The sequence below is a fragment of the Etheostoma spectabile genome, chromosome 5 (assembly GCF_008692095.1).
Source record: "Etheostoma spectabile isolate EspeVRDwgs_2016 chromosome 5, UIUC_Espe_1.0, whole genome shotgun sequence".
In the NCBI taxonomy this organism is placed as follows: Eukaryota; Metazoa; Chordata; class Actinopteri; order Perciformes; family Percidae; genus Etheostoma; species Etheostoma spectabile.
The window spans coordinates 10,443,953-10,455,445 of record NC_045737.1 but is presented as its reverse complement, the minus strand read 5'-3'; the positions used below and the strand labels follow the sequence as shown (position 1 = coordinate 10,455,445).

Sequence of the window (11,493 nt, the reverse complement as noted above, 5' to 3'; positions counted from 1 at the left end):
CAGTAATAGGTAAGACAACTAGCCAGTCAGAGCAGAGTATAAGGGCCCTGACCGTACCTAGGTAAGGACTACTAGCAGTCAGAACAGTATGAGGGCCTGACAGTACCTAGGTAAGGACTACTAGCCAGTCAGAAGCAGAGAGTGAGGGCCCCTGACCGACCTAGGTAGGACTACTAGCCAGTCAGAAGCAGAGTTGAGGGCCCTGACAGTACCTAGTAAGGACTACTAGCCGTCGAAGCAAGTATGAGGGCTGACCGTACCTAGGTAAGGACTACTACCAGTCAGAAGCAGAGTATGAGGGCCCTGACAGTACCTAGGTAAGACTACTACCCGTCAGGAGCAGTAGAGGCGTGCTATGAGCAGCTATGTGAGCGTTATAACGTGTGTACAAGTGCACCCACGTTTGTCAGAGAAAAGCGGGATACAGTGAGTAGTTTAAATGCACGTGGAGACAAGAAACTACCCGTAGCCTGTGTGAACCTCTCAAAACGCGAGATGTGTATATGGTCTGCAGAGGCTCCACGCAGACCTTTTGTGCATCACCCCCCCCCCCCCCTCCTGCTGCAGACGTCCACCGACGGGGACAGAAAGGACAGGGGAGACAGTTTGTTCCTCTCACAAAGTTTCCATCCACTTGTATCGGAAGTTCACTCACCCTCACACGCACACACCCACACACATCACAAAAACACACTCACCTCACACAACACATCTCCCTCCTCTCACACACAATCGCCCTCAAACCCACACACACACACAATCTCCTCACTCTCCACACACCACACAATCTCCTCACACTTCACACACAATCTCCCTCACACTCCACACACCACACTCACCCACACAACACACACACACACAACACACACACACACACACACACACACAATCTACCTCACCTTCACACACAACTCCCCACAAACCCACACACACACACATCTCATCACCTCACACCACATACACACAATCTCCCCACACTCACACACAATCTCCCTCACACCACCACACACACACACCCACACACACACACACACACAATCACATCACCACACAACACCCACACACACCCACACACACACACAATCTCCTCACTCTCACTACACACACCCCACACTCTCTCACACTCTCTCACACTCTCACACACTCTCACCACACACCACCACACACAATCACACACTCACAAACCCACACACACACACACCAAGCACACACACACCCACACACCCACACCCACACACACACACACACACACACATCCCTCACACTCACACACATCTCCACTCATCTCACCAACACATCACCCTCTCCACTCTCCACACTCTACACCACACACTCACACCCCACACTCACACACACGCCACACACCACACACACACACTCACACACACACACACACACACACACACACACACACACACACACACACACACACACCACACACACACACACCACACACACAACCACACTGACACCACTCTCTCACTGCTCACACGACACTCCGCACTCTAGCACACCTCAGCAAACTCACAGCAACTCTACTCACACCACAACCCAACCCCAACAACACCCCCACACACTACACCACCTGATAAGCTACGACACTCGTGCCTCCTTATAACGCATAACTCACCGTAACACCCGGGTGGTTACGGCATCAGGGAGCAAAGGATAGCTCAGGTAGAGGCAGAGACCAGGAGAGGATCCAGGAGAAGGATCCAGGATTAGATCACACCAAAACCTTTGCACTGTGGCACAGCGACACTTCTCAGAGATCGTCGAGAGGCATTAAACCCGATCTTGATCTTCAGGTACCCACTATTTCTTCGGTACGAGGGTTGCTGTTATTCTACTCCTAAATCCCCCCCCCCCCCCCCCCTCAGGGCCCTCATACTCTGCTTCTGACTGGCTAGTAGTCCTTACCTAGGTACTGCGCACGTGCGACTTCCGACAAAGATGGAACAGAAGTGAGATGTCTCACTCTGGAGCTAAAACAGAGAGCTCAACACACAGGGGGAAAAGAGGAGCTGCTGCAGAAATGTGCAGTACAACAAAAATATGGTGTTTAAAAAAAAAAATAACTAAAATGAAACCATGGAAACCTGTTCTAGTATAAACGTCTAAATACAATTATAAACCTGAAAATGAGCAGAATATGAGCACTTTAAAAATATTCCTGATTATATGTATTTGTTCTCTTTTTATTGTTTTTGAATTTATTGATATATTGATGCTTTTGGCAATGTTGTTTTCTGACATTTGTTATTGTCGAAACCCTGCTTAGGAGATCAAAATCATTTAGCAATTTGCAAGAAAATATAGCAAATTGTAGGAGAAAATCTGAAAGAGTAAACATGACATTTTGGTATAATAATAATTTTTTTTCTTCTTCTCTCTTTTCTATCCTGTTCTACGTAGCCCTCCGGCATCAACGGACAGATTCAGACTCCACTTCCTGTTTGAAAATGCCTCTGTTTCGGGCGTCGGGTGAGCGTGGGGGGGCGAAGGCTCGGCCCAGGCGGAGGAGGACGAGGAGTAGGGAGTGGATGAAGACGGATGAAGATGTCTCCGTCCTGCCGTTGACACGGCTGTGTCTCCTGAGCCTCGCAGACAACATGACGGAGGTCTGGGCGAAGGACTACGCCGACAGCTACCTGGACCGGTACTCATTCAGATACATCATGGGGCCTTTCAACCTGCTGCGTGAGTCTGGGACAGACACCTGTCCAAATGTCTAGAGCCCCACCGATAGTAGGCATTTCCCGATATATATTGATATTGGCATTTATAATGTCAGATTTAAAATAAATAAATAAATGATTCTGAGAAATGAATATTTAAAAAATGAAAACGGACGGTCAACCTGTTGGTGATGGCGTTGCATAGTCTGTCCACCAGAGGACGCTCTACAACGTCCCTGGTAGTGAGGGCGTTGCATAGTCTGTCCACCAGAGGACGCTCTACAACTTCCCTGTTAGTGATGGCGTTGCATAGTCTGTCCACCAGAGGACGCTCTACAACGTCCTGTTAGTGATGGCGTACATAGTCTGTCCACCAGAGGACGCTCTACAACGTCCCTGTTAGTGTGGCGTTCATAGTCTTCCACCAGAGGACGTCTACAACGTCCTGTTAAGTGTGGCGTGCATAGTCTGTCCACCAGAGGAGCTCTACAACGTCCCTGTTAGTGATGGCGTTGCATAGTCTGTCCACCAGAGCGCTCTACACGTCCCTGTTAGTGATGGCGTTGCATAGTCTGTCACCAAGGACGCTCTACAACGTCCCTGTTAGTGTTGGCGTTACATAGTCTGTCCACCGAGGACGCTCTACAACGTCCCCTGTTAGTGATGGCGTTGCATAGTCTGTCCACCAGAGGACGCTCTACAACGTCCTGTTAGTGATGGCTGTGCATAGTCTGTTCCACCAAGGACGCTCTACAACGTCCCTGTTTTAGTGACGCGTTGCATAGTCTTCCCCCAGAGGACGCTCTACAACGTCTCTGTTGTGATGCCGTTGCATAGTCTGTCCACCAGAGGACTCTCTACAACGTCCTGTTTATGGGAGGCGGCATAGTCTTGTCCACCAGAGACGCTCTAACAACGTCCCTGTTGGTGGCGTGCATGTCGTCCACCAAGGACGCTCTACAACGTCCCTGTTGCATAGTCTGTCCACCAGAGGACGCTCTACAACGTCCCTGTTAGTGATGTCGGATTTTTAAATAATCAAATATTCGTATCGGTCTTAAAAGTCCTTTTTTGGTCGGGCTCTAGTAACGTCCTTTAACCATGTGGACGTGAAAACACAGTCAGAGGTTAAATAGAGGGCACTCTTGTTGTTCTTAGAGCTCCAGATATAATCATTGAGGTTTCCTTAGTTTCCTTTCTCTGGGTTTCTGTCCCTGTAGCGGCTGCGCTGGTGGAGGAGCTGATGCGGCTGCTGTGCAGCAGGAAGCAGATGTCCCGGGCAGCTCTGCACCTCCTGCTGGTCCCCCACCTCCGTGGCCTGTCTCTGGGAGCGTGTCCCGGTCTGGTCACCCCCGCTCTCTGTGCCCACATCACTGCACGTTGCCAGGTCAGATATAGCGGCACAGACGCTGGGTCACTCATCTTAAAGGGCCCATGGCAGGAAAATGTCCGTTTTATGAGTTTTTTTTAACATTAATATGAGTCCCCCCCCCAGCCTGCCTATCGCCCCCCAGAGGCTAGAAATGGTGATAGGTGTAAACCAAGCCCTGGGTATCCTGCTCTGCCTTTGAGAAAATGAAAGCTCAGATGGGCCGATCTGGATTCTTGGAAGCCCCTTATGACCTCATAAGGTTACCTCCACTTTCTCTGCTTTGACCGCCCAGAGAATTTGAGAGAAGAAAATGTTCACATTTAACAAGCTGGAATCAGAGAATTTTTACCTTGTTTCTTAAAAAATGACTCAAACCGATTGATCGATTATCAAAATAGTTAGCGATTAATTTAATAGTTAGTTGGAAACTAATCGATCCATCGTAGCAGATCTCGTTTCTTTAGATATCTTGTGTCTAGAGCTGCAAAAATTAATCAGTTTCACTACCAACAAGTAATCGATGAATCGAGAAATTAATAGTTAGTTGCAGCCCTGCTTGTGTCCGGCCTATGCTTCCTTAATGTCTTCCGTCTTCCTCCTTTTTGTCCCAGGGTCTGTGGAGTCTGGACCTGTCTGGAGCCCAGCAGCTGTCCCCCAAGCTGCTGTCTGAAGCGCTGTGCTGTCTCCCTGCGCTGCGCTCGCTCTCCCTCGCCGCCACACCGTCTGACGCACGCGTAATCAGAACAATCGCCCAGCGCTGTCGTTTGCTGCGCCATCTGGACATATCTCGCTGTCACTTCCTGTCCCCGGCTTCGCTGCTTCCTCTCGGAGGCGGGACTTCCTTTCCGTTCTCTGGCGGTCCGTCTGCGTCTTCTTCCTGCGCTGCGCCGCCGCCGGCTCTGCCCCTCTGCAGCCTGCTGGCTCTGGATATCGGGTTTGGGAAGGAAGAGGGGGACGCTGTGGCGGCGGCGGCCTACCTCCTCCTCTCCCTGCCCTGCCTGGAGACCCTGGACCTGGACGGCCTGGCGCAGGCCTGCTGTCTCATCCAGCACGGACGGTTCGGACTCACGGACGAGTTCAGCGACCGGGAAGGAGTTCCCCGGCTGGGGGAGGTGTGGAGGGAGTGGAGGCACAGGCAGGGCTCGGACAGATCCAGGGAAAAGACAGAAGGTGCAGGGGCAGAAGATGATGATGAAGAAGAGGAGGAGGAGGAGGAGAGGATACTGTTGAATGGGTACGGTCGTGAGAGTAGAGATGAAGAGCCAAGGGATCAAGCGGAGGAAAACCTGCAAGACCGGGTTTCGTCAGGTGACCGCCTGATCCTGCGTCTGAAGGACGTCAAGGGCGTATCATGTGAGTGTCTGGACAGCTTGAGTCGTGCGTGTCCAAACATTCGCTCCGTATGTGTGGACGCTGAGGAGGACGTGGACACCAGAGGACGGAGCCAGGGCTCCCTGTTGGCCTCCGGCCTCCGGGCGTGGGCCGGCCAGCTGCAGCGTCTCTCCGTGCGCTTCCCCGGCCCGCTGCCGGATCTACTTCCTGCCGTGGACGTCGCGGGCTCCTCTTTGGTGTCTCTCACGCTGCAGGGGGTGAAAACCAGCCGTCGCACACCTCTCCTGGAGGCCATTAAGGCCTGTCCCAGACTCAGAGACCTGCTCATCTCCGCCGAGCCTCCCACGGGCCCACAGGACGAAGAAGACGAGGACGATCAGCGGGACGAAGACCGGGATCTTCCTCAGCTGCCTCACCTCTGCTCTCTCACACTCAAGTAAGGCCGGGATCACAAGGGGAGTCTTTTTGGACAAGAACACGTTGACCAGGGCGCTTTTTTAGTAAAAAGACAAGAAAAAGTGGCTTTTGTTAGATCAGATTAGATCAGATTAGATCAGATTAGATCACATTAGATCACATTAGATTTGATTGGATCAGATTAGATTATACTTTATTCATCCCACAATGGGGAAATTCCCGTGTTATAGCACCATTTTTCTACAGTGAAAAAAACAACAACAAACCAACAACAGACAATGTGCAGAAAGTACTGAATGTAAAGTGACATTATATAAAAGATATTAAGTAAAGTTATGTGGCCATAGTACAAAAAATATTGCACTGTAAGTGAATAAGTGACGTGAAATTAAATAGAATAATAAGTAAATAAATAATATAACAAAAGTAAGTAACCATAGTATAAATAAGTAATCGGAATGGAAAAATATAAATTCACTAAGGTCTATATAAAAGAGACTTCAGATACAGTATTAGGGACCACTAAGGTCTATATAAAAGAGACTTCAGATACAGTATTAGGGGACCACTAAGGTCTATACATACACACCTGGACTCACATACCTGGACACTTGAACACTTGTCTTCTATACTGTATTATTTTTGCTAAAACTGCTGCTGGAAATTTCACTTTCCTTGCGGGAGTCATCCTAAAAAGACCAATAAAGAGAAGTCTAATCTTCTTTCTGTCTCTGTTCTCTGAAGTTTCTCCTACGAGCACAGCCAAATGAAGCCCGTCGTGTCCTGGATGTCCCTGAAGAGGGCGCTCAGGTGTCTCCTGACTGGTTCTCCTCTCCTGGAGAAGCTGTCTCTGGTCTCCCTTCCCTGCCCTCTGGACTGCGTCTTCAACGACGTTCTGGGCAGCTTAGACCTGGACTTGGACCTGGATGCGCATCTCTTTGCAGACTCCACAGACTCGCCTCGTGTGCCGCTCGCACGGCTTCGCCACGTCGAGCTGCCGCGGACGGATGTTACCATGGTTACGGTGAAAAGGATGATGCAACGGAGCAAGAGACTCAAATACGTGGATGTGAATCACTGCTGGCAAATCAGCCTGCTGGAGTGGTCGGACTGCAAGACGTTCAGTAAAGTCCAAGTCGTCTGGTCTTAGGGAAGAGACATTCATTCATTCATTAAGTCATTCATTCATTCATATTTATTATACAGGAAGTCAAAAGTAACATAACATGACAATATAAACGGGCCTGAACCAGGTTCCTGTTCTGCAGAAACATAAAACCTTGACAGCAACTTACAACAGGAGAAAGTGGATTTCCAACCCTTTGAAATGTAAATCAGGTTTTTATGTTTATCATATCATTAGAAAATGAAAAATACGTATGTGTGTGTGTGTGTTTCAAACCCGCTTCTGATGTCAGAATCAAACCAACAACCAATGAAAAAGTTTTTGTGCTGGGCAATTCCTTTTATCTTTTTCTCCTTTTGGATTGAAAAATAAAAAGGTGTGTTTACAATGAGTTGTATCATGTGGGTTTTTTCATTTTTGTTTAAAAAAATAAAAAAATAAAAAAATGAAATCACGTCTGGTCTGTCTGTTTTTTTTTGTTTCCAAACAACAAGAAACAAACTCAAAAATCTAATTTAGTTTTTTTTGCAAATTGATTTTTTCTTTTTTTTTTCTTTTGAAGATCGACTCAAATGTACAGCACAGTATCCCGGTCGATCTTTCATTAGATCAATTGCACATGAGCATTTAACTTGGTACTAGAATAATAAAATGACTTATAGTCCCGGGCTCATACATCAAGCTGTATAACCAGTTCCTGCGTCTCGTCCTTTGTTATGATGGAAACCATCTTTGCAGGATCGGCTTCACCTAGTTCCTCTAAAGTGAAAGCATGCGTGCCACTTTCATTATTCCGTGTCTACAGTTTAATTTTGTGTTCATATCTCTAACACACGTGCCTGCGCAGTAGTAAAGCAATGATTAGTTTGTGGTGATGTGGCTCCACCTGGTGGCCACAGAGGCACATTACACTGTGACTGGACTTCTTGGACCACAGACTGTATATACATCGATATTATTAATAATAATTAATATGTATATTATAAAAAATATACTAATGTAATAATTATTACTTTTTACTTATATTAACGGTGTAAGTGTGCAAAACAAGCCTGGCACGTACCAACTCGGCACCGTGGTGTGGACTTAATTGCGTATTTGTATGAAATACTATCCGTTTTCCCCCCCAGGACTATATGATGTCACTTTTCACATACTATCGTATGCACCCCCTTTTATAACTCTTTAATACTATACACCCCCCCCACCCCCCACACCCACTATGATTTTACTATAATGTTTTGATCCCCATACTATTCTATGATTGTGTGTATATCACTTTTTTAAATAATATCCCACTGATTTGTATCACTTGGTGTGACATACTATTGATTTTAGTTTGACTGTGTGTAGAACACTTTTTACCTACTATACTAGGATTTCTTATTTTTGATAGTAACGTTGGTTGATCTATAATATCCTCGAGTTTGTCTATTAACGTGTCTCTGACTTTTGATTACTTATTCCGATGCAATTTTCCCCGTTCCCTTTATCACTTGTTTACATTACTATATTATGACCTCTTTTCATCTTATCTTTTGGATACATACTATCCGTAGGCTTATTGTACACGTGTTGTTTGTTCTCATAGCATCCTATGACTTATATTATCACTTTTTTACCATAGACTGTTACTCGGACTTTTTATCACTGCTCGTTTATAGTTATCTCACCTTAGCCCTTTTTTATATTTGCACTCCTATGTGTGTCACATACTATCTGCTAGGACTTTATACACACCGGTGTTACATACTATCATTCGATGTTTACTTTTTCTTACTCAACTTTTTTATTTTCATACTCATATCCTATGACACTTTATAATTTTTTAATACTACTATCGTATATTCTATAATTTTTCACCCCCCTAATATCATTCTCCCATGCAATTTTGATACATTGTTACATACTATCCTCATAACTTTTCTATCACCTTTTTATACTTGCTCTCCTTGATTATTATTCACTTTTTTTACATACTATGTGGCCTATACTTTTTAAAATCACTTTTTTACCATACTGCCTATGTTTTTCTACTTTTAGACATAATTCTACTACTCATCCGTTCTGATGTTGATATTACACGTTTATTTCATACGACCGCCCCTTTTTTCTGACTGGTTTATCACTTTTTTACAACTATCCTATGACTTTTTCACTTTTTTTACATACTATCCTATGACTTTATATCACTTTTTTACAACTATTGCCTATGACTATATATCATTTTTACATACTTATCTATGACTTTTTATCACTTTTTATACATACTATCCTATGACTATTATCATTTCATTTTTTACATACTATCCATGACTTTTCATAATTTTTTACATACTATACTATGACTATTATCACTTTTTTTATATTCTGCCTATGACTTTTATCACTTTTTTACATACTATCTAGACTTGATCTAGTCACTTTTTTTACATACTATAAATAGACTTTTGATCACTTTTTTACATTACTATCTAAGACTTTTTATCACTTTTTTTTACATGCTCTTGACTATCCTCCCACTGCTATCGTATCACTTTTTTCTAGTACTCCTATGATCTTTTATCAACTTTTTAAATACATACATGACTTTTACACTTTTTACATATATCACGAATGACTTTTATCCACCTTTTTCTATACCTATACTATGACTGTTGTATAACTTTTTTACTATACTATCTATGATTGTTTATCACTTTTTTACTATCTCCATATGACTATATATTCACTTTTTTTTACATTACTATCCTAGACTTTTTTTTTTATAGTAGCTTTTTTAAGCATACTTTCCTAGGATTTTATCACTTTGTTACATACTGATCCTATGTTGGCTATATATACTTTTTTTTTAGCATACTATCCTATGACTTTTTTCTCAGTTTTACATACTACATCCAGACGTTTTTATCACCTTTTTTACTATACGTCCTAGTACACTTTTTGATCACTTTTTTACATACTAGCTATGATCTTTTATCACTTTTGTACATAACTTATCTATGCTTTATATCAGCTTTTTGACATACTATTCTCTTGACTGTATATTCACTTGTGTACCACACATATCCTACATGAGTCGAGGGAAGGGGAGTTTTTTTATCATTTTGTTACGATATCTATCACTCATGACTTTTTATTCACTTTTTACATACAATCCGATGACTTGTATCACTTTTGTTTACATAATATCGTTTGAATATGTATTAGGCTTTTGTATGTATCTATCCTTCCTTTCTTCTCCCGTGCGTCCGCTCATGACCTTTTATCACTTTTTTACATACTACCTAGACTTTTTACTCACTTTTTTTACATTACTATCCTATGACTGTAGTATCACTTTTTACATACTATCTCTGATGTAATCACCGTTTTACACACTTATCCCTATGATTTGTTAATCCGTTTTTACATAAGGATCTATGGACTTTTTCACTTTTACATGACTACTAGATTTATATCTACTTTTACCATACTAGCCTATGACGAATATCATCATTTTTTACATACACACCTATAACCGTTTTTAGTAACTTTTTACATACTATCTAGACTTTTTATAACGTTTGTTTAATACTATGCCTATGACTGTATCACTTTTTTACATACGATCCTATGACTTTTACATTTGTTTACGAGGACTTTCTAGGATTATATATCACTTTTTTAAACTTTATACTATGACTATATATCACTTTTTTGGTTAATACTATCCTTAGGACTTTTATACATGTTTTTTACAGAACATCGTCAACCCCCCCCCTCCCCATGACGATTTTTATCTACTTTTTGACATAATATATACACTTTTTACACGTTTTTACACTACTATCCTATGACTTTCATATCATTTTATTTACTACTACTCTGATCTATAGACACTTGTGTTACATATATTCTTTGACTGTATATCACTGTGTTCACATCTATCCCCTATGATTTTTAATGCAGTATTTTTGTAATACTATCTATGTTTTTATAAGTGTTTTTACATACAAATCCCCTAGCGTTGTGTATAACTTCTTTTACATATCTCTTGGATATGTATCACTTTCTTTATATACCTATCCTCAGTGATTTTGCATCACGGTTTACAAGTACTCCTCTCCTCCTAAGATTTTTCTCAATTTTTTACATATAGCCCTACGGATTGTATATTCACTTTTTTACATACTTTCTTGACTGTATATCCTCTATGGTTTTTTTATATACTACCTCTTGTATCCTTTTTATTTGTTGCCTTTTTAATAATTTATTTTTTACATAATTGATCCTATACTTTTTATCAATTGTCCGAGCATACTATGCCTATGGACCATTCTATATCACTTTCTTCACCACCACTACTATCCTTGACTATAGATCACGTTTGTGTACATTACTCTCCCTATGAACTTTTATCACTTTTTAAATATATCGTATTGACTTCATCACTTTGAGTGTAATACTTTCCTATGAATTTTTATCACTTGTTTGACATAAGTTATCACCGATTATATCCTTTTTTATATACTTTCTAGGATTTTAATCACCTTCCGCGTACATACGTATCCTATGATTTATATCAC

General features: G+C 42.6%; 1 protein-coding gene and 1 long non-coding RNA gene across 2 annotated transcripts in view; one reads left to right on the top strand and one right to left on the bottom strand.

Annotated features, from left to right (window-relative positions):
- The window catches only part of LOC116689695 (uncharacterized), a 6,567-nt gene extending 5,302 nt beyond the window's left edge, over positions 1-1,265 (bottom strand). The window contains exon 1 of the long non-coding RNA XR_004332073.1: positions 1,251-1,265. This is a non-coding gene — a long non-coding RNA (uncharacterized LOC116689695). The remainder of the gene's footprint in view (positions 1-1,250) is intronic.
- si:ch211-214j8.12 (uncharacterized) overlaps positions 1-7,270 on the top strand; it is a 49,376-nt gene extending 42,106 nt beyond the window's left edge. Inside the window, exons 2-5 of the mRNA XM_032516282.1 lie at positions 2,414-2,700; positions 3,899-4,065; positions 4,662-5,818; positions 6,544-7,270. Of these exons, the coding sequence (XP_032372173.1) occupies positions 2,463-2,700; positions 3,899-4,065; positions 4,662-5,818; positions 6,544-6,949 (1,968 nt within the window). The 5' untranslated portion in view covers positions 2,414-2,462 and the 3' untranslated portion in view covers positions 6,950-7,270. The remainder of the gene's footprint in view (positions 1-2,413; positions 2,701-3,898; positions 4,066-4,661; positions 5,819-6,543) is intronic.
- The last annotated feature ends 4,223 nt before the right edge of the window (positions 7,271-11,493 follow it).